The sequence below is a fragment of the Vulpes lagopus genome, chromosome 7 (assembly GCF_018345385.1).
Source record: "Vulpes lagopus strain Blue_001 chromosome 7, ASM1834538v1, whole genome shotgun sequence".
Classification (NCBI taxonomy): Eukaryota; Metazoa; Chordata; class Mammalia; order Carnivora; family Canidae; genus Vulpes; species Vulpes lagopus.
The window spans coordinates 8820319-8845179 of record NC_054830.1 but is presented as its reverse complement, the minus strand read 5'-3'; the positions used below and the strand labels follow the sequence as shown (position 1 = coordinate 8845179).

At 58.3% G+C, this 24861-nt stretch overlaps 4 protein-coding genes across 5 annotated transcripts; 1 reads left to right on the top strand and 3 right to left on the bottom strand.

Annotated features, from left to right (window-relative positions):
* Positions 1-464: 464 nt before the first annotated feature.
* On the bottom strand, positions 465-5619 carry RNASEH2A (ribonuclease H2 subunit A). Its single transcript, XM_041764429.1, has 8 exons — positions 5484-5619; positions 5222-5293; positions 4972-5098; positions 4782-4869; positions 2350-2487; positions 2157-2244; positions 835-958; positions 465-695 (listed from the first exon to the last, which is right to left on the bottom strand). The coding sequence occupies exons 1-8, from the start codon at positions 5608-5610 to the stop codon at positions 560-562; spliced, it is 900 nt and encodes a 299-aa protein (XP_041620363.1). The 5' UTR covers positions 5611-5619; the 3' UTR covers positions 465-559.
* A 149-nt stretch (positions 5620-5768) lies between these two features.
* On the bottom strand, positions 5769-8221 carry THSD8 (thrombospondin type 1 domain containing 8). 2 transcript variants are annotated; one of them, XM_041764433.1, is made up of 3 exons: positions 8043-8221; positions 6717-6922; positions 5769-5906 (listed from the first exon to the last, which is right to left on the bottom strand). In XM_041764433.1, exons 1-2 carry the CDS (start codon positions 8191-8193, stop codon positions 6723-6725), a joined length of 351 nt encoding a protein of 116 aa, XP_041620367.1. In that variant the 5' UTR covers positions 8194-8221; the 3' UTR covers positions 5769-5906; positions 6717-6722. The 2 variants fall into 2 exon arrangements, with proteins under 2 accessions (XP_041620367.1, XP_041620366.1); XM_041764432.1 differs by having other exon boundaries at positions 5772-5909.
* Positions 8222-8390: 169 nt separating this feature from the next.
* Positions 8391-11443, top strand: PRDX2 (peroxiredoxin 2). The gene is made up of 6 exons (XM_041764431.1): positions 8391-8528; positions 8998-9109; positions 9199-9352; positions 9936-10058; positions 10231-10361; positions 11121-11443. Exons 2-6 carry the CDS (start codon positions 9007-9009, stop codon positions 11204-11206), a joined length of 597 nt encoding a protein of 198 aa, XP_041620365.1. The 5' UTR covers positions 8391-8528; positions 8998-9006; the 3' UTR covers positions 11207-11443.
* Positions 11444-13572: 2129 nt separating this feature from the next.
* Positions 13573-15395, bottom strand: JUNB (JunB proto-oncogene, AP-1 transcription factor subunit). Its single transcript, XM_041764667.1, has one exon. It carries the CDS (start codon positions 15109-15111, stop codon positions 14068-14070), a length of 1044 nt encoding a protein of 347 aa, XP_041620601.1. The 5' UTR covers positions 15112-15395; the 3' UTR covers positions 13573-14067.
* Positions 15396-24861: the final 9466 nt, after the last annotated feature.

Sequence of the window (24861 nt, the reverse complement as noted above, 5' to 3'; positions counted from 1 at the left end):
AGAGGGAGAAGCAGGATCCACGCAGGGAGCCTGATGCGGGACCCGATCCCAGGTCTCCAGGATCCACACCCCCCCAAAGGCAGCACCAAACCACTGGGCTACTGGGGCTGCCCAACAAATCTTTAAATAATAAATTAAATAAAATGAAAATAAAAATAAAAAGGGACACCTGAGTGGCTCAGTGGTTGAGCATCTGCCTTTGGCTCAGGTTATGATCCTGGGGTCCTGGGATAGAGTTCCATAGCAGGTTCCCCATGGAGGTGCCTGCTCCATCTATCTAGGTCTCTGCCTCTCTGTCTCTCATGAATACATAAAATCTTTAAAAAAAATAATAAATACAAATTTAAAAATAAAATAAATCAGCCAGGGAGGGCCCATCTTGTTTAGGTTCCAAAAGTCTGTAGCTGGGTAGAGCTACAGAGCACACTCCCAACGAGCTTCCACCCCAAAGTAAAATCAAATGCTTAGCTTTCCTTAAACAATTTTAATCACAAATTGGGGGGTGGGGGAGAAGCAGTGCAGGGTGAGGGAGGCACGTAAAGGGAGAACAGGCTGGCTCCTAGAGAATGGTGGCTGACTCCAGGCCTCGCTCTTGGAAGTACCGGTGGGGGAGGCAGGGGTGGATTCGGGGGCCTTTGCTGAAATAGGACATGATCCTCCCAGGTCCCTCCTGATCCCCTGTCACCGAGTCCTCCCTGTGTGAGAGAGAGAGGTGGGGATACTGATCACTTCGGAGTGTGGGGAGGAGGCCAAGGGTGGGGGGGGGGGAGTCCCAGGGAGGACTGAGCTCCAGCCTCCCTCTCTCATTCTTCATGGCACCCCCAGGACACCCACCATATAACACCTTCTGCCTCCTTCTCCAGGATGCTCTGGGCAGTGCGCCAGCTGAAACGGACAAACTGGGGGAAGCCAAACACAGGCTCCACGTGCTTCCTCAACCACGCTTTTGTCTTGGGATCTGAGGGACAGGAAAGGTGGGGTGGGCAGTGGTGATGGCCCCTGATCCCTGCCACACCGTCCAAGTTCCTCGGCCTGGCATCGGAGGCACCACTACCTCATCTTGGCCTCCAGAGTACCCCTGAGGCACCTCCCACTGTCTGCGACCCATTCCTGCCTCAGAACCCTTTTGCAGGCAGCTTCCCAACTCCACCTGATGTGCTCAAGGTAGTTTAGGGAGACTGTCCCTGAGACATCCTTTCACCCCCTCAAGGACAACAGTCATTAAATGAGCATCTGTGAATCATGGTGGTAATACCCGCCATCTCCACAAAACTAGAAGCTCAGCAGGCACAGGAAGGTCCTTCTTTGTCTTGCTCATGGCTATATCCCCAGGGCACAGACTTGCATGGCACATACCAGGCCCTCAATAAGCACGGAATGCGACCCAAACTGTCTTTGGCTTGGACCTGGTTTCCTTACTTTGGCCTCACCTAAGTTCCAATCACAGACTTGCTGTGTCTCCCTACCCAACTGCCCATCCCTCCCTTGGGCCTCAGAAGGACCACAGGGCTCCTTGAACCCAGCCACTGAATCTTGAAATAAACTCATGGCAGGAGGCGAGCACACAATCATCTACCACACAGACAAAGAGAGTGAGCCTCATAAATGGGAAGAAAACAATAGATTCGGGGCGCCTGGGTGGCTCAGTTGGTTAAGCAACTGCCTTCAACTCAGGTCATGATCTCAGGTTCCTAGGATCGAGCCCCACATGATAGCCTACTTCTCCCTCTCCCTCTGCTACCCCCGCCCCCGCTTGTGCTCTCTCTCTTCCTGTCTTTCTGTCAAATAAATGATAAAATCTTAAAAAAAAAAAAGAAAAAGAAAAAGAAAACAACAGATTTAAGCTGGGGCTACTGGACATGAGCGGACACCCCTCACCACCACCCCTTTCCCCTTAATAGACAGATGCCCACCAAGGGTGTCAGGCCCTCACTGGGGCACAGCACAGATGGAGAGAGAAGGGAGAGAGCCTGCCCACTGGAATCCAGCTTTGCCACATGCTGGCCATAAACAAGTGGCTCCCCCGTCTGAGCCTCAGGCTCTTCCATCGCGGAGCAGGATGAGCACAATGAAGAAAACTGTAGAAGTGCATTCAGGCCTCCCTTGTTGGCGTTACTGTCAATATCACTGTCTCAAGGAGGCTCCAGTCTGCTCACCATTGGGGTAACCAGAGCCATAATCGGCATCCAGGTCCTGCAGCTTTTCCACAAAGTGCCAGCTCTTTACAGCCTGGTCACGGGCCACCTGTGGGCAAGATAAAAACTTAGGATCTCCCTCCCCTGAAGCAGGCATGCCTGCCACATGTCCAGGGGGATGCTAGGAGCTGGCCACGGCCAGAAGGAGCCTAACCTTGGCACAGATACTGGCAGCGCTGACCACAGGGTAGAGGGCATCCGCCTTGGCCTTGACCGTCACCTCAATGCCAGGAAAGCGCTGCTGCAACCGCTCTTGGTAGGTCTCTGGCAGCCCCACAGTGTCCACAAATACCTGCCGTGGTGACAGAAAGGTATTCATTCAACAAACTTCTGGGAAAATAACTGTGTCAGTGATCCAGCCTCACCGCATTTACACCCGCTGCTCCTGTGTCTGGAATACTCTTCTCAGCTCAAGGCCAAACTGCACCTTTCCCAGGCATCTCAGTTTATTTTATTATTTTTTTAAAGACTTATTTATTTATTCATGAGAGACACACAGAGAGAGGCAGAGACATAGGCAGAGGGAGAAGCAGGCTTCCCATAGGGAGCCCGATGTGGGACTCGGGACTTGATCCTGGATCCCGGGATCACACCTGGAGCCAAAGGCAGACACTCAACTGCTAAGCCACCCAGGCATCCCGGGCATCTCAGTTTAAAAGTCCCCTCCAGGGGCACCTGGCTGGCTCAGTCAGCAGAGTGTGCAAGTCTTGATCTTCAAGTCATGAATTTGAGCCCCACACTGGGTGCAGAGATTACTTAAAAAAAAAGGAAAAGTCCCCTCCAAAAGAGGCTGTCCCTGATCAAGCTGAAGCTATTCCACACTTACTGAGCACCTACTGCATACCACAGCTACAGCAGATGCCAGGAATTATAGAAGCAAATGCAAGACAAAAAAACCTCTGTCTTCATGGAGTGGATACCCTGGTAAGTGCCACAGACAAGAAACAGGATAAATAATAAAGGACAGGGGAGAGTTGGGAGGGATTACCATTTTATTTCTTATCTACCTTTTTTTTTTTTTAAGATTTTATTTATTTATTCATGAGAGACAGTGCGCTGAGCCACGCAGGCTGCCCTACTTATTTTTTAAGTATGCTCTATGTCCAATGTGGTACTTAAACTCTTGACCCTGAGATCAGGAGTACCATGCTCTAATGACTGAGCCAGGCAGGCATGCTCGGGGGTATCATTTTATATAGTGGTAGGAGAGATTCGGGGATGGTCACTTCAAGGTGGTGACATTTGTTTTTTGTTTTGTTTTTGTTTTTTTTTTTAATTTTTTTTATTTATGATAGTCACAGAGAGAGTGAGAGGCAGAGACATAGGCAGAGGGAGAAGCAGGCTCCATGCCCCGGGAGCCCGACGTGGGATTCGATCCCGGGTCTCCAGGATCGCGCCCTGGGCCAAAGGCAGGCGCCAAACCGCTGCGCCACCCAGGGATCCCAAGGTGGTGACATTTGAATAAAGGCCTGAAAAAGGTAAGAGAAGGAGCCATGTGAAGATGCCATGTGAAGAGGATTCTAGCCAGAAAGAACAGCTAGTGCAAAGGCCCTGAGGTGGGACCATGTCAAGTATGCTAGACAGTAACAGGGAGGCCTCATAGCTGGAATAGAGAGATCAAGTCAGTGACCTCCATTGCTGTTACCCTCAGAAATCACCTTTATTATCTGCTTACCAGCTACCATCTGTGCCTCCTGACTTGGTCACCAAACCCTAGAGGGCAGGGCCCTTGTCCATCTGTCCTAATACTGCATTGTGGGCTCCATATTCCAGTCCTGGACTTCAGCCATCTCCTCAACAAGGTCTCCCTTGTTATGTTCCCTATCTCAAGCGTATTTATCCTTGTTATTCTCTCAAAACGGCCTGTTCTTTGCCACAGAGTACTGGATACAATGCCAACTTTTATTTCCTTCTGGTAATTCAATCTCACTCTCTCACTTGACACTGAACTTTCCAGATTTGTTACTGGGATCAAAAAATTAAATGTTGAGATCTATGTTTCAAAATGTGACTATCTGCTTCATAGGAGCAGACTATAAAGGACAGGCATCAAAGTGGGAGGAGGATGGGGGAGGAATCCAGGAGAGAAGAGTACCCTGGGCTAGGACAGAGGCCGTAGACAGGAGAACAGATATAGATTTGTTCTGGATTCCGAGCCTTTAAGATACAGAGAGATAAATCAGGGCACCTGGGTGGCTCAGTGGTTGAGTGTCTGCCTTTGGCTCAGGTTGTGATCCAAGGGTCCTGGGATCGAGTCCTACATCAGGCTTCTCACAGGGAGCCTGCTTCTCCCTCTGCCTGTGTTTCTCCCTCTCTTTCTCTGTGTCTCTCATGAATAAATAAATAAAATCCTAAAAAAAAAAAAAAAAAAGATACAGAGGTAAATTAAAAGGGAGTGGAGCTGGGGGCTCCTCCTTGATCCTGTATGGGGCACACATTTTGGGTAGGAAAAATAGTAGAAAGTCAAAAGACAGCAATATATATTCCTGAGATAACTCAGTTATGTCTGACTCTGAATCACCCAACGTACTTATATACTCCCATTTTATCCTGAAGTGATCAAGTGTGGACAATCCAACAGCTCACCTGTGCAACTTTCACACCCTGGTCCAAGGCATACTGCACCAGCCCAGTGGCTGTATCATGGGATAGGGAGTTCAGGTTGTACTTGACCCTGCAATGGGAAACAAAACCTAGTCAGTTCCGGTCCCTACACCGATCCCTTCCAGGCCACGCTGGCTGCCCCTCCACCCGGCCCCTCCCGGAGGCCCCTCACCGCCCAAGCATGCTCGTAGAGATGAGGTTTGGAGACAGCACGTCCAATGCCCAGCCCACAAAGTCCCTGTCCTTCTCCATTTTCACAAAGAGCTTGTCCCGCTCGCTCTCCGATAGGGTCTTTGAGTCTGGGAGGAGGGTTGGGAGAGAAGGGGTGCGACTGGTTCTCCCAGCTGTTCTCCCCCTCCAGTTTGCACCCGCTCCTGCACACACCCAGGAACCCCCTCCCCAGGGTCACACCTCGGGCTCACCTGCCACTTTCAGGGCTTCCAGATCTGCCAGGCGGGACAGGGGACAGTAACAGATGGCGTAGACCATGGGGCCTGGAGAAGCGAGGGTCCAACCAGTGAGCCCGTGAAAACCGCTATCCTTATTCCATCATCACCGCTTTTTTCGGTGCCATTACCACCATCACCCCCCCTCCCCGGGTAGGGTACAATCCCGGCTTCCGTTCCAGTGCAACGTGCATTCCCCTAATCACGCCCCTCCCCCAGCCCAGCCCTGGGGGCGCACCCAGCACCGGGCCCCGGCCCGCTTCATCGACGCCCAGGACGCAGGGCTCCTGGCGGCACACCGCGGGCACAGGCGAGGTCAGGCGACAGCGGCCCGTGTTGTCTCTGTCCAGCTCGCTGAAATCCATGCCGTCTCTGCCGCCGCCACCGACCGCAAGAACCAGGTCTACAGGAGCGGGTCTAGGCGCGCGTTTTCCGCGGGCCCCGAAGCGGCTCTGGCTCCCGACCAATCGGTGCCCGGGACACGCCCCCGACGCTCTGGCCACCGTTGACGTTTCCGCAGCCGCCGCCGAAACTCCTGCCGCGCGGCTTCCTGGGAATTGTAGTTCCCAAGGCCGACCGCCGAGCTCCTTTGGGGGAACGGGGTGGGCGGGGTCGCCTTCCAGGCTCCGCCCCGGAGTCCCTGACGCCCCGCCCGTCGGGGCTGCTAGGAGGATAGGGAAAGAAAAGTGGGAAACTGACGCAGGCCTTGGAGGCCGCGGCCCAGACAGGGCCTAGAAGGTCAAATATCACTATACTGCCAGACTACTGCCAGTGCCCACATCACTGGGTCCCGGTCCCCGATCTGGATGCTGGCTCTGGTCCCTGTCCCTGCCACCCCACACAGGCTAAGCCCTCCGGACCAGGTATTCCTACTTCCACTGGGCTCAGGCCTTCAGATTTGCCGTCCAGCTCCCTCTCTCTCGGTACCTCACCCAGACCCTCGCCCCGCCTTTCCCCCTTCCTAACCTCTCTCTAACAGGGGCTAGGCCTCCTCCACCCACCCCCTCCCAACTGTGATCCCAGATCTCAATAGGCTTCTGCTGAGAGTCTGAGCCCACCAGGCAGGGCCATTCCCCCCAGTTGAGGGTTCATGTCCCCCAGTTCTTGAGTCTCAAAGGGGCTCACATCGTCACCCTGTAGGTCCTTGACCCTCATCAGGCTCATGCCCCTTCCTCAGGGTCACAGTTCCTCCATCTCTGATTCCCCCCTCCCGGCTCATCACTAGCTTTCTTCCTTTCTCCCCGGGTATCAGTGGGGCTCACGGCTCCTGACTCAGCTCACCTTTCCCCACCATCTTTAAGCCTCATCCCTAAAGGCTCTCCTCGCCCCCCCCCGCCACGCCCCGCCTTTTCTCTCGCCTCACCCCAGGCCCTGAGGACTCTCAACCCCCTGGGAAGCTCCCCCCCCCCCCCCCAGCGGCTCGGACTAGACCATCTGCCCTGGCCCCGCCTCCTCTGCGCTAGTCTCTCACCCGGGTTCAGGGCCTCCAGTCGCAATCCGTTGGTTTGCAGGATGAACAATCCCGTTGCCTGCACGGCCGCACCTGCACCAGATTCTCGCGGTCCATGAACACCGGACCCGGGGCCGTGCCCAGGACCTCGCGGCTGCGCTCCTGCTTGCCCAGGTCGCAGAAACAGCGCCACTTCCCCCAGGGGCCAAGGATCGAGTCCTCCAAGTCTAGGGATAGAGGGCCAGGTAGGGGGGAACCTACCCCCCCATGCCCTCCTCTAGGAAGGGAGGCAGATAAATACACTAACAACATCTCCTGCTTGCTGGGCTCTGCGTCTGTGCCAAGCACTCCACCATAGATGATCTAATTTAATTTTCCCATTATTCCCAGGTGGGGAAACTGAGACCTATAGAAAGCAAGCCACCCCTTGAGCTGATACATCTGGTGTGTTGCCCAGAGGAATTGCAAACTGACACTTCCCACCTGTGCCAGCCTGTCCAGTTGGGAGTGTGATACAACACCTTTGGTGCCCACCATCTGAAGCTGACTCCTGTCTTGGGGGGGGGGTGATAATGGGCCTGTTCAGTAGGCATAGTGCCACCTAACCAGCAGGGATGCCAGGTGGTAAATTAAGTGACATAATTGGCATAATATAATGAAGGTACTGAAAGTCTCTGGTGATGTGCTAGCAGGTAGTACAAAAACAACTATAATGACCACTTTTCAAGCAGTTCCAACCTTCTGAGTGCTTATCAGAGGCTCTTTTACAATGTTCTTTTATGGACTCCTCCCTATGCCCCTAGGAAACTGGTCTTATCCCAACTCTGCAGCTCACAAAGTCCTAACACTTCATGCCTTCCCAAGACAACACTGGCCTCTTTCTTTCCCTCCGCCTGGCCTCTTGGCTTTGGCACTTGCTGTTCCCATTCCCTGGCACACTCTTCTCCCTCAATCTTTGTGTTTTTGGCTTTTGCTGGATTCCTGCTGCATTGGTTACCGATCTGCTCTGTCAGGCCTTTTCCGACTTGAGACATTTACCCGCCCCTTTCTTCCTCTATCCCTATCCTTCCTAGCGCTTATCCATGAGTTTATGGATATGTCTGGTTCTGGATTTATTGCCTACCCATGTCCCCCTCTGCCCCTGTAAGCGGTGTAAAGTCAGTCTCTATTTCAACTTACAGGTAAGAAAACTGAGCCTCAGAGAAAAGTAACCAGCCCAAGGGAGCCAGCCAGTGTGCGGATGGGGAGAGATCTGAAGTCCCTGGAGGAGGGTCTGTTTGCAGCCAGCTGGCAAAGTGGGGCAATAAGGCACCTTTCCGCACCATCACACCCGCAGCGTGTGGTTACCTTTCTCCTGATGCTGCAGCCGCAGCTCCTCCCAGAGGTCGCCTTCGCTCTTCTCGCCGAAGTAATTGTAGTTGGGGGAGACCCTAGCAGGGGTCCCCAGAAGCAGGAGAATCAGAGGCGGCAGCAGTAAGTCCGCCGGGCTCCCGGCCATGCCGGACTCCAACCGACCCGGGCGCGCTCCGAGGAGGAGCTCCTCGCGGGGGATGCGGTGGCCGCGTCACCCCCCGCCAGCGGTGGCAGTGGTCGGGGCCCGCGATCCCCGGCTCCTCCCGCCGCTTGCGGGCGCGTGGACCCGGCGGGCCTCGTTCCCCACCCCCCCGCGGTTGCAGTGGACCCGACCGCTCCGCTCGTCCGCCCACCCCCCCTCGCCCTCTGCGTCATGGTTCGGGCCGCGCATAAAAGGCACCCAGGCCCCGGGCGCGCTCGGCGCTGAGAACGTGTGTTCGCGCGTCTGCCAGCCCGTGCGCGCCGCCCTTGCCCACGCAGGTATGGACACCTAGAGGGCACCGGGCTCTGGGACGCCCCCCCCCCCGAAGCGGCTCCGGCCGGGTCCAGACCTTAGCGCTGCAGCCTTTGTTTCCGCCCGCTGGAGTGGCCGCCTTTGTCCTTGCAGGGGAAACCGAGGCCTCGGCCTTGCAACACAAGCCGCATCGGCGAGCTCCCCACCCCGGCTCGCGGGGGCTCCTCCCGGAGCGGTGGTCTGGTGCCAGGAAGCTCAAGCCGACACGCTAATGGGGGGCCCCCGGCGCCTGCGGCCCGGCCGCTAGTGCTGGTCAGGGGGGCGGGTCTCCTGCAGTGTCCAGGCCGCGCAGCCCGGGTACCCGGGAGGGTGCGGGGTAGTGCTGCGGCCTCTGCCTCTCAGTAACCGGGCCCAGCACGCAGCATGACCTTGGGAAGGGACGACAGAGGGTCTTCCCGGGCGCGCTGACCAAGCGGGGGGCGGGGGGTGTCTCAGCTTGCAGTCATGACCTCTGGCAAGGCGCACATCGGAAAGCCCGCCCCGCCCTTCCAGGCCACCGCCGTGGTGGATGGCGCCTTCAAGGAGGTGAAGCTTTGCGACTACAAAGGTGAGGGGCAGCCGAGAGTGGGCCCAGGTGGGGGTAGGACCCAGGCGTTAGAGGCCTAATTCCTTGTCTCTCCCCGCTTCCTTCCCCAGGGAAATACTTGGTCCTCTTTTTCTACCCGCTGGACTTCACCTTCGTCTGCCCCACGGAGATCATCGCCTTCAGCGAGCATGCCGAGGACTTCCGCAAGCTGGGCTGTGAGGTCCTGGGGGTCTCCGTGGACTCTCAGTTCACCCACCTGGCTTGGTATGAGCGGGGACCCGCAGGGAGGGAGGATGTCACCGGGCCTACATTCTCCTCAAGGATCCTTCTTGGGGCTGTTGCTCAACGTCTGTGCCTTCCTTTCCCCCCGTCTTGAAAATAATAGCATTCAGAACGCCCAAGTCCTTAATGATGATGGCATAATTAGCATTTGAAAACTAGTTGCTTGGCCCAGGGAGTTGGAGATGCTTTACCTCACTTAGGGCAGCACAGCCTCCTTTCAATAGCTATTTCAAGAAGGTGGAAACTCCAGTTCTAGTTGGTGAAGGGCTGGGCCCCAACACACAGAACTAGAGAGAGGAGGATGGGGGGCTGTAAGGCAGGCTTTCTGCCCTGAGCTGTAGGAGGTCACCAGCACATGTGAACACCCTTGACTGGAGCTGGAGCCTTGGCTTAGTGTTTGCAGCTGTGAGAAACAGCCCCAGCAGCCTCTTGAGGGTGGAGTGGGTGGGGATCCTAGAGCCTTGCTCTAAAGCCCCTTATCGCTCAGCTCCAGTACCTCTCCTCCAGTCTTTATCATACCTAAGCCCCCGGGGTGAGGATCCAGCACTGTCTCTTACACCCCTAGGATCAACACTCCCAGGAAGGAAGGAGGGTTGGGCCCCCTGAACATCCCCCTGGTGGCTGATGTAACCAGAAGTTTATCTGAAGATTATGGTGTGCTGAAGGAAGATGAAGGCATTGCCTACAGGTACTGTGGGGGCCCTTGAGGAGCCCCCGGTCCTCAGGGGCAGGGGAAAATGCTTGGGTAGGGTCTTCCCTGCCCCCAGCCCTGTGGCTGGCTGGTAGGGAGGTGTTATTCCCTCCCCTGGCCCTGGCAGCGGGAACTCCCAGCTCCTCACCATGAACCTTGATATCTTCAGAGGCCTCTTTATCATCGATGGCAAGGGTGTCCTTCGCCAGATCACTGTCAATGATTTGCCTGTGGGGCGCTCCGTGGATGAAGTTCTGCGGCTGGTTCAGGCCTTCCAGTACACGGATGAGCACGGGGAAGGTGAGCACACACATTCACCTGTGGGTACATACTCAGCCCTCATGCACTCACTGCTCTATCACTTGTGTGGGATGGATATGAGGGCCCCAAAGAAGACTCAGTTCGGGGCCTTGTCTGCAGGACCTTTCTAGTCTGGTGGGGGAGATACCCTAATGTGAGGGTGGGGAGCCAGGAGTTAACAGATTTACAGAAGGTATTTGAGAAGGCATGTAGCAAGGCAAGCTGGGATAATATTAGTTGGATCAGAGTACTCTCGTGGGAGGACACAGCCTGGTCACAGGCCCTCGAAGTCCAGTGGATCTATGGCTGAAGGAGAAATAGGATACAAAGGGGTCAAAGAGAAGGGTGCCAAGGTGGCTCCATCAGTTAAGCATCTGACTCTTGGTTTTGGCTCAGGTCATGGTCTCAGGTCCTGGGATCCAGCCCCTTGTCAGGCTCCACACTTAGCAGGGAGCCTGCTCAGAGGATTCTCTGTCCTTCTCCCCCTGCTCGAGCTCTCTCTCTCAAATAAATCTTTAAAAAACAGCGGGGGGGGGGGGGGGCAGGTGTCCAAAAAGAAATAAAAATGTCAGCCAGGACATCCTATAGCTTGAAGGACTTCTCTCAATATGCTGTATGGTCGTGGGCCTGTACCACTTGGCTCTGGGCTTTTGCTTCTGCTACTCAGGCTCATGCTTTGCCTCTGTTCATCCCCTTGTACTGCCCTACCTTGAAGATGTGGCTCTAGCCTCACATGTGCATCCCTGTGTCTCCCCACAGTCTGCCCCGCTGGCTGGAAGCCAGGCAGTGACACAATCAAGCCTAACGTGGACGACAGCAAGGAATACTTCTCCAAACACAACTAGACTGCAGACAGGCGGAAAGCTTGGGCTGTTGGCCCCCACCTACACCCCTATGTGGATACCCCATGCTGACCCAGGAAAGGCCAGACCTGCCCCTTTAAACTCCATGACCCTGGAGGGCTTGTCCAAGGCCTTCTCATTCTCCCAGCTGGGAGCTGGTGAATGGTGAGCCCCTCCCTGGAGCCCATCTAGCTGGGCCCAGGCCAAAAGGTGACCAATAAAGTACTAGGACAGACAGGAGTCTGAGTCCTCGTGTCTTTTGCACCTTGGCCCCTTCTCCCTGGGAAATTGACTGTAGTTACTTATCGCCACCACAAGGTGGGAGCCTTACCTCATACTTACTGCTTCCTCTTTCTCCTTGGCCTGAGGGTGGTTTGGGGGCGGGGGGTGAGTTAGGCTGTGGGTCCCTTGCAGGGAGCAAGCCCCAAGATGCCCTAGGCCTGAAACCTGGCCACACAGTGCAGCACCCACACTTTGCCATCAGCCAGCCTGGGTTCAAAGGCCATTCAAGAGCCGTGATTTTCCCTGGGTTTCTTCAACAGTACGATGCGAATAAAGACAACCAACTCACATCACCGTGTGATACAGTATGTGATACATACTGTGAAGCAATACAGTATGTGAAGGTTGGGGTCCAGTTAATGGTTATTAGGACAGGTCCCCGGGGCTGGAAGAAGAGGGCGGGGTGCCAGCCCTAAGAGCCGAACCAGGAATGGGAGCTGGAGCTACCATGCACAGTCTCTGTTGCAAGCTCTGCCCCACTCTAGGTTGGAAGGACTGCCCACCTGGGGTGGAAGGGTGAGGGTCAGGCTGGGAGACAGGTATTCTGAACCAGAGAGTGTTCCCAGGAGTGCAGTTTGATGCTGTGTATCTTCAGGCAAGTGGTTTTGCCACTGAGCCCCCATTTCCTTCCACAGGACAAACCTCATTTAATCCATAGACCCATTATTAATATTGCTATCCAGCCTAACAACCCTCCAAAATCACTCATTTGGGCCTTGGAATTTTATCTACACTCCTTCCCCAAGGCCCTCCGTGGTTTCCCTGACCTCCTCTCCGCACTCTTGGTTCACTCAAATCCAGGAACACACTGGTTTTTTTGTTTTTGCTGTTCTTTAATAGGCTGATCTTGTTCTGGCCACAGGAACTTTGCATGTGCTGTTTGTTCCCTCTTGCCCAGAACGTTGTTTTCTCAGAGCCTGGCTTTAAAACTGAAAACTCGCATCCTTAAAGGTCCACGTTTCCAATCCATTCTCCAAAGCCCTCCCCTGCCCCATCACTACCACTTTGACCGGTTTTGTTTTGTTTTCTCTTGCTAGCACTTACCACAATCTCCGAATCCTGTCTGCTTGTTTATTGTCTGTCTGCCACAGTCCGGGCAGTGTCTCCAGGGCTAGGTTGTTGAGCATTTCGTAAATGAATTAATGAAGCGTCTGCTCTGCCCACCCCACCCCTGCGGCTTCTCAGCCTGTGTTTTTCTCTGCCGCTCTGGGGGGCTTCAAGATCCGAAGCCAGCTAGACCCCCTCCGGGCGCACCAGCCGCCCTCCCACCCGTCCCAGCTGCGGGGGAGGGCGTCCCGCGAGAGGGCGGCGGCGCCCGGCAGCCCGAGCAGCCGCCCCGGCAGGACCAGACCTGGCAGTCGCCCTGCGCCCTGCTCCCAACCTGGCACCCGGGAGGGGAAATTGGCAGGCGGGCGCCGCCCTTCCTGGCGGGGGTGGGGGGGTACCGCGGCGGCGGCGGCGCGAAGGCTGCAGCAACCCCCCGCCCGGGTCAGGTCAGACGGAGCGCGCGTGGGCGCGGCGGGGCCCGGACGCCGACCCGATGGGGCGGGCGCGGGGCTGGCTCCGGGACCCAGGAGCTTGGCCCTCCCACCGCGGACGCTCTGGACCCAGGCCTGGGGCTTTCCGGGCCCCGGCAGCCGCCTGCCTGGGAAAATCCCGGCCCCCTTCCCGGCGCCGCAGCCCTGCCCGGCAGAGCGGGGGAGGGGATTCCCGGAATCTGCCCGGAGACCGCCGGCGCGTCACTGGACAGAATCGGCCCATGTAGGGGCAGCGCTTCCGCTGCGTCAGCGGGGAAAGCCCCAGCGCGCGCAGCTGGGCGGGGCTGCGCCCGCGCACTGCGCGTCTCGCCCCAGGCCTCCTGCCCCCTGGTGATGGGCGGCTGGACCGCGTACCAGCCCTGGCCCTTGCAACCCCGGGGAGGAGGGGGCCAGAGAAGGGTCGGCCGCCCGCACTAGGGCTGCAAGATGCTTAGGTAGAGCTGGCGAGGAGGACACGGACACTGGAGCGAGTCACAAGCAGGAGTGGGGTGGGGGCAGCCCACTATTCTCCTCCCTCCTCCCGCCCGGCTTGGAAAAAAAGACAACAAATTAATAAAGAACCATTTTTTTTTTACTTAAATAGATTCAATAAAAAGTCGGAACAACAAACACACACACACACAAACACATCTTAAAATAAACTCTTTAGGGACCGAGTGCGTGTTTCTTATCCACAGTACGATGCAGAGGGGGGAGGGCAGGGGGCGGGGGTCCCTTCCCCAGTGTCCCCGCGGGCTTGAGTACCGGGCGGCGGGGCCAGCTCCGCCGCGATCGCCCCCTCCTCCCCTCCCTGTTAAATACACAAATATATTATATTCAATATGAATCGAGTCTGTTTCCAGCAGAAAAAAAAAACATACAAAAAAAACGCGAAAGGGGGGCTTGTAAACGTCGAAGTGGAAGGACTGGACGCAGAGCGGGCGGGCAGGAGTCCAGTGTGGTTTGCGGTGCCCCGGGGGCCGGTGCCCACCGCCTGCCCCCTCGCCCCTTGGGAGGCGTGCGCCCAGTCGTCCAGACTGGGGGAATGTCCGTATGGGGGGGCGTTCAGAAGGCGTGTCCCTTGACCCCGAGCAGCAGCTGGCAGCCGTTGCTGACGTGGGTCATGACCTTCTGTTTGAGCTGGGCCACCTGCTCCCGGAGGAGCCCAGCAGTGCTCGACAGCCCCGCGTTCTCGGCCTTGAGTGTCTTCACCTTGTCCTCCAGGCGCGCGATGCGCTCCAGCTTCCGCTTCCGGCACTTGGTGGCCGCCAGCCGGTTCCGCAGCCTCTTGCGCTCCACTTTGATGCGCTCCTGGTCTTCCATATTGATGGGGGACACCGGTGGCGTGGCGTCGCGGCTGCGCGCCTCAGGCACGGTCTGCGGTTCCTCCTTGAAGGTGGAGGCTCCTCGGCCCAGGCCCAGTTGCGCCGGGTGGCCGCCAGCGAAGGGTGGCGCGTGTGGGAGGTAGCTGATGGTGGCCGTCGGGTACGAGCTCCCAGTCCCGACGGCGGCCCCGGCGCCTCCAGAGGGCGCAGAGGCTGGGGAATAGCTGTTGAGGTTGGTGTAGACTGGAGGTGGCTCCGGGCCGGCGTAGACGCCCCCGGGCCCAGCCGGGGGTCCCGAGCTGGCGCCCAGGGACACGTTCGGGGGCGTCACGTGGTTCATCTTGTGCAGGTCGTCCAGCGCTTTGACAAAGCCGTCTGCGAAGCCCTCCTGCTCCTCGGTGACACCGCCCCCGGCGCCCCCCGCACCTCCGCCGCTGCCTCCCCCGCGGGGGTAAAAGTACTGTCCCGGGGGCGTGGGTGTCGTCGTGATCACTCCGTTGCTGTTGGGGACGATCAGGCGCTCCAGCTCCGATGAGGCAAGCTTGAGCGACGCGCCTGTGTCCGAACCCTGGCCGGAAAAGTAGCTGCTGCCACCGCTGCCCTCTGGTCCCGGGCCCCGCGCCCCGGGGGCTTTGAGACTTCGGTAGGGGTCGGCCAGGTTGAGCGCCAGGCTGGGTTTCAGGAGTTTGTAGTCGTGTAGAGAAAGGCCGCCCGGAGCCCGGCCGTATCCCGCCGCTGCGTATGAGTCGTCGTGGTAGAAGGGCTGTTCCATTTTAGTGCACATCCGGGCGGCCCAGGCGGTCTGGGGGGGTCCCTGCGGGGCCGCCCCGGGCCTCGCTGCGGCGAGCGGCGCTCTGTCCGCGACGGTGGCTGGACTGGGTATCTGGACGCGCGTTCCCAGGAGCTGGCACCGGCCGGGAGAGGCCAGCCGGCGGCGGTGCGCGGAAGCTCCGTGCGGCTTCTCGAGCCCTTCGGCCCCTGTCTGGCGCGCTCGCTTTCCTGGTGTCGCTTCCCCCTGCTCCCCGCTCCCTGCTGACTCCGGTGCTGGCCTGGCCGCGCTCAAGGTCCCGGCAGCTCAGGCTGAGCCACACGCCTTTATACGGCTATTGTCAGCTACGGAAGTGCGCTCCGATTGGCCGTCGCGCGAGCCGGGCCCCCGCGCCCCCCTCCTCCAGCGTGGGGAAGGGGAGGAGGCGGCTCGCGTCACTGTCAGGAAGCGCGTGTCCTTGTAAACAGCGGCCACGGGCTGGGTGGCTCGGCGCGGCTGCAGGGGGAGGGGCTCAGGGGACCCCGGGGTGCGCGAAGAAAGGGGTGCTGGTCCGAGATACACGGGGAGGGACTCCAGGGAAGGCATTGATTCCCCTGGATGCGAGGAACTGTTACAAAGCAAGTGTGTGTGTGTGTGTGTGTGTGTGTGTGTGTGTGCGTGTGCGTGTTGGGGCGGAGGGCGGGGGTGGTCTCCAGGGTGTACACAAAAGGCCTGAGGGACTCGGAGTATTCGAGGGGGGTTGAAGGGCTGATTATATACACAGGGAGACCCCACAAAGGTGAGACAGGAGGATCAACCAGAGTAAATGAGGGAGGGGTAAGGTAATGTGTGGGGGTCCTGAGTACAGAGGGGTTAAAGGACTTGAATTTTAATAGAGGGACTGAACCCAGGAAAAGTGAGGAGGGGGCGGGGAATCAAAAGGGCAAAAGGAGGGGATGGAGGATCCATTATGCAAAAAATGAGTAGGGGTCCTGAAGTCCATGGGAGAGACTGAGGGCCTCCATAAGGGGAATCTAGTTATGTAGAAAGTGAGGGCTCCGGGGTATACCGAGACTGGGAAAATATGGGGGGGGGGACACCCTGTCAGAGGTTGGGAGTCACTGGGGTCATCTGCAAAGCCCTGATGAAGGAGAGTTAAGAGTCCGGACACACTTTCAGAGCTGAGATGATAATGACACAGGGTCTCCAGCTGAGACATGAGAGGAGGGGTTTTTGAGGATCCTGGGGATTTGGACTGCTGGATCTTCCATGACTGGCCACCCCTTCTTGTGGGTGCTTTCTAGGCGCCAGTATACTTTGCTCCCATCTCCAAGCCCTCCCCCCCGTGACCCGGGGCTTGACCAACACCGTGCCGACTCAGGGTGCTGAACCTACCCCGACGGCCCGGGCGCGGTCGCCCAACCCCAGTCCTTCCTTAGAAACAGGCTGGGGAAAGAGCGCCGCGGCAGGAAGTGTGGCAACAGCCCCGGGGGAAGGAGCCCGGCCCTGCCTCCGTCACTCGGATCCTACGGGACCGTGCGCCCCGCCCTGGGTCCGGTCGGGTTCTGCGCCTCAGAAGAAGAACGTGGACGTGCGACCCCGGCGGAGGCCAGGGTGCGCAGACCACGCCCAGCCGCATAGGCCTCTAGTCTCCCTCTCCCAGCAATGGTTCAGCCCGCAGCACCCGCAGGCGACCGCGGAGGCAGGCGGTCCGGGGACGATTCCATTAGCCCGACGGAGGGGGACGCGCCCGGGAGCGGGCTTGGTCGCCATGGCAACAGGCCGGAGTCCGCGGGCAGAACTGGGGGCGGGGCGGCCCCGGGAGGCTCTCCCCCGCGCCCATATAAGGACACAGGAAGGGGTGGGGCCAGCGCCGTCCCGGGGCCCGGAGCCAGGACCCGGGAGCCCGGGTATCTGCCAGGTCCCAGGGCGCGCCCGGGCCCCCGGACGGCTAGTCCCGACCAGCCCCGCCGCCGCCCCCGAGGCCCCCACGGCCGCCTCGCTGGGCCCCACCCAGCGGCTCTGGGGCTGCGTCCTGCCCGGCCCGGCCCGGCCCGGCCTGGCAGGTCCCCGCCTGCCCGCGGGCCTGGGTCGGACTTCGCCCCCGGCCCGATTGGGCGCGGAGGGGCGGGCCAATGCCTCGAGGCGCCCCCGGCGCCTGGGCGGGCTGGCACGACTGCCTCCTTCCTCGGGTGGGGTACCTTTCCACCAGGAGGTCTGGGCCTCTCCTCCCACATCCCGAGGGGCTAGGATGCCCCTTCCCTCCCTCACAGCAGTGGGCAAAGGGCCTTATTCCCGTTTTAATCTGGGGGTCCTTCAACCATCCAGAATACCTAAAGAGGGGTAGACAGTCTCTTCTTCTCCAGGGTATCCCCTTCATCCCGTCAGAGGAGACCAGAAAATCCAAGGGGAGAGAATCTAAGGGAACTCTGTGCCCCTTTCCCAGCACTATACTGAGGTTTAGATAGCAAGGCTCCTAGTTAGACTTAAGGTGGGACTTCCAAGCAGAATGTGAGCCACTAGAACAACTGGTGGAAGCTCAGTCTCTCTCTCTCTCTCTATCTCTCTCTCTCTCTCAGAGAGAGATGCCTCTGTCTTCTGGGAGGATGAAAGTTTCTTTAGCGTAGAGAGAGGCTGAGAGACAGGGTCTAGCTTGCCTTTGTGGGACAGGCAGAGAGCACACTTAAGTGCCAGGGAGAGAAGGAAAATGAAAGAGGCAAAAAAGAAACTGAGCCATGTGGGGGCTGGGGAAGTCCAGCAGAACAGTGAAGTTAGGGAGGAAGGTCCCATGAGAAGCTGGGGGTATCCCCATCTTTGGAGGGTCCTTGTGACCCCTGGGTGCTCCCTCCCCTCCTCCTCTTGCTTGAACTGCTCCCCTAACCCCACCCCAGGCTCAAGGGAGATTCCAGCGGCTGGCCGCTGAGTCTGGCGGGCGAGCTGCCAGGCCTGTGTCTCCCGCCCATGCTAATAACTGCAGCTGACATCTGGCCGGGCCCTGCGGGGGCGCAGCGGGCAGCGTTGGGGGGCTGGGCAGGTCTAGCCTGAGGGCAGCATCTTGGGAAGCCAACCTGCAGGTCCCACAGGCCAGGAGGGCACAGTGAATCAGCCCTGGCCAGGGCTGAGGTTAGCCAGGCCAGGGGAGCCCTGGACAGACATGAGGCTGGCCCAGAGAGGGTCGAGATGGACGACAAAGATGGAACAAGGAAAAGTGGATGTATGGGGGCGGGGGTCAGGGCAGGGAGAGATGCCCAGAGCGACAGACCGGGGGCAGTGTTAGCGTCATGCAGGCTAACAGTGAGACTCAGAGACACTTAAGATAGGTAGACAGACTGAGAAATAATAATTATTATTTTAATAGCTAACACTTAGATGGCTCTTAGCATGGACCAGGCACTCTCCTAAGCGGTTTATATAGAGTAACTCATTGCCTGGTTCCAGCAACCCAGCGAAATGCATGCTCTATGTGTCCTCATTTAACAGACAGGAAAACTGAGACGCAGGAAGGTAAGGAACTTGCCTGATATTCCAAAGCTACAAGGACTGGAGTCAGAATATAACCTGAGCTGTCTGGCTCCAGAGCATTAGCCACTGCCCCGTGGATTGACAACCAGAGAGGCATTTATGCTGCACCAAGTGTATATCAAGCTCTGTAGGCCCTTTCATGAAGGGTCTCTGTTTCATCCCCAGAGAAATGGAGTTGGGCACAGGGCAAGGAGGTGGGGGTGGGGATGGGAGCAGGCTAGCCTGTTGAAGTGGGGTCTGGTTGCTCCATGTACTCTGCATGGGTGTTTGAGCAGGGGGTGGGGATTGGGCCGGCAAAGGAGGGCGGGGGCCCAGCCGAGCTGGTACAGCCGGTTCCAGGCCCCTGCCAGTCTCACCCTTGTGGCCTGGGCACCACCCCCTCACGCCGCCCCACTGGCGCCAAGGCCGGCTGTGAGGAGGGTGTAAGGATGGCCCCCTCCCCCACCCAGCCTGGGTGCCCAAACTGGCAGCTGGGAACTGCCCAGCCCCTGGGCTTCAAATCAGCATCTGGCTGAGGAGTCTGTGCCCAGACTTCTCCAACGCCCAGGGGACTGGGGCCTGGGGAGTGGAATAAGGAGGAAGTTCACCCACCCCCACCCACAGGTCTCTCTGGGGCTTTTAGCCTTGAGGGACTTCTCCTTCTTATAAATAGCCTGGTGACCCCCTTGCCCCAGCCCCACTGACCGACTGGGCCTTCACCAGGAAACTGGGCTGGGGGCTGCCCGTGAGTCAGCCAGTGGGCAGGCCAGGGCGAGAACCCACAAGTCATAGCACCCAGCCTCCTGCGTCCCTGCCCCTGGGTGTGGACAGACAGCTGGGCAGGAAGAGGCTGAGAATCACGGAGGCCCTCCCCCAGGAACCCCTAGCCTGCCAGCCACCTCCCTCCCCCACCTCTGCGGTTTGGGGGTCCCTCACCCCCTCTCCTGGAGAGGAAGCTTCTGGGTTTCCTTGGAAGCAGGAAGGAGAGGCTGTCTCCTCAGGCTGACTCAGCTGGGCATGAGGGGAGTTTCCTACAAAGCTACTTCTGTTCCCCCCCCCCACTCCTGGAGAGGTCTTGGGGGGCCTAAACATGGCTGACAATCCTGGGTGCCCCCTTTCCAGGGGATGTGGTGAAAACTATAAGCCCACACCCCACCAAGGACTGAGGCTGATGAGCTGGGCCTCCTAGGGGAAGTGACAAACAGCAGGGAGGGAAGTGGTGGGGGGTGATGTTTGGAGAGAGGAAGCACCAGGATGGGGGGGCAGTGCGCAGACACAGGCCTGGAAGCACAGAGCCCCACAGCACTTCAGCATGGTCCAGGAGCGTGTGTGTATGTGTGTCTGGTTGACTGTGGCTTTGCATGTGGCTGGCCTGTCAGGGCGTGTGAGAGTGCGTGTGAGGCCTGTCTCCTTAGTGCAGGGGTGTGTGTGTGTGTGTGTGTGTGTGCGTGCGCGTGTCTTGGCCCAACCCTCCAGGGGTGTGTAGGGCCTGTCCGCTTTGGGGGGCAGGAGGTGGGTAAGTGTGTGCATGGTCTGTGGAACAGGTTGCACGTGGCTGACCCACATGTGTTTGTTGTTTTGGAGTTCATATGGCTCACCTATTTGTGTTTGGTGTGTACGTGTGTTTGTGTGTGTGAGGTCCACGGCTTGCCTGTGTGAGGTCTGTGTGTGAGGTCTGTGGCTGGTCTGTGTGTGTGTGTCTGTGTGGCTGGTCTGTACGTCTATGTAAGCCCCGTGGCTCTGTGTATGTGTGTGTGTGTGTGTGTGTGTGCGTGCGCGCACGTGCACTAGCCGACAGGTTCTGTCAGGGTGTCTCCGAGCCAATGTGTTTATGAATGTCCGACTATGGCTTGTTCATGCCTCTCTGTGCTGGGTGTGACTGTCTGGCCAGACCATGTCTGTAAATATGTCCGTTTGTCTGTTTGCATCCGTCTAGTCTGTAGGTGGCTCTGGGCTGTGTTACTGCTGAGGTGTTGTATGTCTGTAAGCCCGAGTCTCGGCGTCCCTTGGAGCCTTGGAGTGTGTGTGCCATGTGTGTGGGAAGCTGGGGTCCTCTTCATCCACCTCTCTGTAGGTTTAGGATGGTCTCCACTGAGTACCTTTCTGAGTGGTTGCACTTGTAAGTGTGTGCGCATGCGCATGTGTCTGAACACCTGTGCATCAGGATCTGAGGGTGCGTGCGTGCGTCTGAATATCTCCTGTGCAACACTAGATGTACCTATGTTGAAAGCAACCGTCCCTTCTCTCTGAGTCTATGAACATGTGTGTGTTGCCTGCCTGTGTCTGACACCGGGTTTGGTCTCTCCTGCCTGCCTGTCTCTGGCCTATCCTATCTGTCTCTGTGAATGTGAGCATGGCACTACGCTAAGCTGCGTGCTTCTCACCTGAACATCAGTGTGTCCATCTTGCCCGTGTGCCCAGTTGATTTATCTGTGTCACACACACCCTACCTGCATGCTTCGGAATGGCCAAGATCTTCATGAGTTTGGCAGTGTTTCGATCTTGCTCTGGAGTCTGCTCTGTCACTGCCCTATGTGTGACAGCTGCCACTGGGTCAGCTTGCCCAGATGTGTGTCTGACCCCGTCTGTGTGTGCCTGGTTGGCAGTCTTTGTGGCCAAGGTGACAGGAGTTTGTGTGTCTGGACTGGGTCTCTTTTGGGGTGACTGTGTGTGTATACACTTCTTGCCGCCCCCTCCCCCAAGTCTAGCCACCCTGGGCCATGTTTACTCTGCCCCCAGCCGATTTCTGCCCTGCCCGGGGAGGGGCTGACCCTCCAGTCTGTCCAGCCAGCAGTCCACAGGATGTTCCCCAGACGCTGTCTCCGCCGACATCCCCTCCCTCTGGCCACCCTTGGGTCAGGACCCAGGCGTCCAGGGCAGCGGGGGTGGGGCTGCAGCGTGGGGGGGGGGTGGCCTGTCAGGGCCCCGGAATGAGGGTGGGAGGTGGGGAGGCAACGGGCCCAACAGGTTCCGCCTCATTCCTGCCCCGCCTCTCACTTCCTGGGTGCCCGCCTGGGGCAGGGGGTGGATGGGATGAACCCCATGGCCTCAGAGCTCCTGGGTGGGGCTCAGCCCGCCCGCAAGGACTGGCTTCTGCTGGGCACCTTGACACCCAGGCCTGAGAGACAGGAGGAACCTGGGTCCTTCTGCCTGCCAGGCCTCCTCCTACTCCTGTGCCCAGCTCAGGATGCAAAGCGTCCCCTCTATTATTCACCTAATTCCCACAACAACACAATGGGCCGGGTATAATTATCCCCTATTTTCAGATGGGGAAACTGAGACCGAGAGAGCAGTGAGGGCAGAGGCAGGATTTGAACTCAGCTCTGAATGCTACCCAAGACCCTCAGCCCGCTCACCAACCGCCTTCCTTCCCTTCTCTAAAAATGGTACATGTAGGGTGGAGTGTAAACCCTGGCCCCCATGAGGCTTGGCTCAAGGGGGCGCCCAGCTCGCTCTGAGTCAAAAGGGGCCCCTGTTTGAAATGAATAAGAAAACGGCTTTAACCGTTTCATCGCCACGATGGGCTCTGCCAAAACTTCCTGTGGGCTGGGGGGGAGGGGCGGGAGCTGGGTTCCCGGAGGCCCGGGCTGTGGCGGGGAGGCCCTGCCAATTCTGGGGTGGGGGGGAAACACCAGCGAGGGCTGGCCGAGGGAAGGCACCGGCAGCCCCCGGAAGGGGCGCCCCTCCCCACCGGACCGGGAGGTCCCTAGAACTTGGTTCTCAGCCCCCCCTTGCCTGGAGGGGGGTCTCAGAGTCCGCAGCCCCCTCCCCAGGGGCCTGACTCACACTCGGGGAAAGCCGCGAACGGTGAGTCACGGGGGCGGAGAAGGGGGAGCAAGGTCGGCTGCGGCCGAGGGACCCCCGCGCTGGCCTGAGTCACGCGTGCTCCAGCCTCGCTGACCCCAGCCCCCCTCCCCAGAGGCCGGGAGCGGGAAGTGCACTGCCGGAGGACTCGGGAGCCGAAGGACGAAGTGCTGGGGGGGAAGCACGCGTCAGGCCGCGCGGGAAGCTCCGGTTCCTATGGTAACTGGGGGGTCTCTCGGCTCCACGCGGCGCGGGGGAGTTCCTCTCTCGGCAGGGACGGCCCCCGCGCCCCGGGGAAGCCCCCGCGCGCTCCATCGAGGGGCCACAAGTTTCAGGTCGGGCAGGAAGGGGTTAACGGCGGCCCCCTCCCGGGTTTCACCCGCGCTCCAAGCCCGGGAGGGGGCGGGGCTATGCCCTGCGCGCCCCCGCGCGCCCAACCCCCGTGGCCGCCCACGCACACGCGCACGCACTAGCCCATCCCCCCCCCCGCGCGCTCGCACGCACGACCGCGTCGGGCTCCACGCATGCAGCGACCCCCGTCGTGTCTCACGTCACGCACGACGCACGCGCCCCCGCAGCGCGGGGAGGGGCCCCTCCCGGTGGCAGCGGCTTAGAGCCGTGGTACGTGGGGCGTCTGGTGCCCACTGCGCACATCTCCGCCTCGGCGGAGCGCCGTGTCCGGTATGACTTTGACACCCCCATACACAAGGTCACAGACTCTGCGATGACCCACAGTGTCACACGGACACAGGATACACCTGCCATACGTTCGCTCAAACCTTCACTAGTCCAGCCAGCCCCGCAGCAGACACGGACAGGGTCACGCGGACACACACGGAGCCCCAGATGGTTCACAGGCACACTTGTTATTCCTTGTGTATGGAGACCGGGCCATGTCCATACACAGATAGGGGGTATGTGTAGGTACCCGGATAAGGCCACACCATCACCATGGAGACAGAGTAAGACGCAGATACAAAGTCTTGGACACCAGGACTCCAACCTTGGAGGGTGGAGGGACACTAGGACAGCACAGCCGTGCTTGTCACAGAGACATATAATGGGGACAGAAGGTCATCACAAATAGGGTGCATGAAAGAGTCACAGACAAACCCACAAGGGCACACACAGGGACACTAAGATTGTCATGGGGATGTGAACAAATCAAGGACATACTTGTCAGGGTCATGCTATCACAGAAAGCCACATGGAGAAAAAAGACATGGTCGCACAAAAACAACCTAAAGCCACATTGAGGTACTGATTGTGACACACTTCTCATACAAAAAGTGACACAGGGGTGTAGACAGCAAGGTTGCATACAGAGAAGCACTGTGCCCCAGTTGCCATCAGTACCCCCCCCTGCCCAAATCACAAACAGTTTGTTGCATAAATTTCCAGGGCCCCAGGACACAGGCAGATGCAGACACAATGCCTGTGCACCCACAATCACAGACCCACCATCTCACACCTACATCAATGTGAGCACACTTTACAAGGACGCAGATACACACAGAGACACGGGGAGGAGGACAGGATGAAAGAGTTCCCAGTGGGATATTAGTGTCTTTAGTGCAAAAGGCCTGCCAGAGTCCCTGCCAGAGTCCCTCCTGGTATGGAGCATGGTGTCCACCCTGTGGCTGTGGTCATCCCTGAGGAAAGGGCATCATCCTCCAATTGTGTGCACCCAGGGTCCCCATCCTAGCCCTCATGACTGGGTCTTTGCCCAGATGTGAAGGCCGGAGGGGACGGGCCGGGGTCCAGCTGTGGCCGCAGGGAGGGGCTGAGTCACCAGCTTCCCAGCAGTACAACCCAGGCTGGGCCCAGCTGTTCCTGGAAAAAGGCAGGAGGGGGTGGGGTCTCCAAACCAGCTGGGGGCTGCTGGCCCCCACCCACACTCTCAGTCCCTACTAATGGTGGCCTCAGGAGCATTCCCCAAACTTTGGGGCTCCCTCCACAAAAAATTAAGGTTTGCATCTTTCCCCCAATTATAGGGTTCCTGCCCCCAAATGAGGGCTTGTGACCCTTTCGTCCAATTGAAGGTACCTAGATCCCTGTGGGACTCCCTGCATCCCTTAACAGATTGCCACTTTCCCCTACCAACATGGAAGCTTCCTTTCTCCACAAACATAAGAATCCCTGCCACCCCAAATGGAGGGTTATGGCTCCTCTCCCAAACTGAAGGTACTCAGACTTCTCCTTAAATCTGAGGACTCAGGTCACCGAACATCTAATCTAGAAAGCCCTAACATCACACTGGAACAATTTAAGTCCATGCTCCAAATATTTGGATTCCCTGATTCTTCCTACACATCAAGATCCCTGCAGTTTTTGCAAATATTGGGGATCCCAACCCAGATACGTGACGGTCACAGCGTGTCCTCCAACACTGGGCAAACAGGCCCTCCCACAAATATTCCAGCAACCCCTGCTTGTAACAGCCGTAAGTTCCCGGTCCGTCTTTCCACTTTTACCTGGGGG

What these genes read in the sequence shown, in the direction of transcription:
- RNASEH2A (XM_041764429.1), bottom strand. Translation starts at nt 5,610, where the DNA reads ATGGATTTCAGCGAGCTGGACAGAGACAACACGGGCCGCTGTCGCCTG. An exon ending in GGAAGCCCTGAAAGTGGCAG is followed by an intron (nt 5,099 to 5,221) that starts GTGAGCCCGAGG and finishes CCCTCCTCCCAG; the next exon opens with ACTCAAAGACCCTATCGGAG. An exon ending in CTGCCAGTATCTGTGCCAAG is followed by an intron (nt 2,245 to 2,349) that starts GTTAGGCTCCTT and finishes TCTTGCCCACAG; the next exon opens with GTGGCCCGTGACCAGGCTGT.
- THSD8 (XM_041764433.1), bottom strand. Translation starts at nt 8,193, where the DNA reads ATGGCCGGGAGCCCGGCGGACTTACTGCTGCCGCCTCTGATTCTCCTG. An exon ending in GCTGCAGCATCAGGAGAAAG is followed by an intron (nt 6,923 to 8,042) that starts GTAACCACACGC and finishes CTCTATCCCTAG; the next exon opens with ACTTGGAGGACTCGATCCTT.
- PRDX2 (XM_041764431.1), top strand. Translation starts at nt 9,007, where the DNA reads ATGACCTCTGGCAAGGCGCACATCGGAAAGCCCGCCCCGCCCTTCCAG. An exon ending in GAAGCTTTGCGACTACAAAG is followed by an intron (nt 9,110 to 9,198) that starts GTGAGGGGCAGC and finishes TTCCTTCCCCAG; the next exon opens with GGAAATACTTGGTCCTCTTT. An exon ending in CACGGATGAGCACGGGGAAG is followed by an intron (nt 10,362 to 11,120) that starts GTGAGCACACAC and finishes GTCTCCCCACAG; the next exon opens with TCTGCCCCGCTGGCTGGAAG.
- JUNB (XM_041764667.1), bottom strand. Translation starts at nt 15,111, where the DNA reads ATGTGCACTAAAATGGAACAGCCCTTCTACCACGACGACTCATACGCA.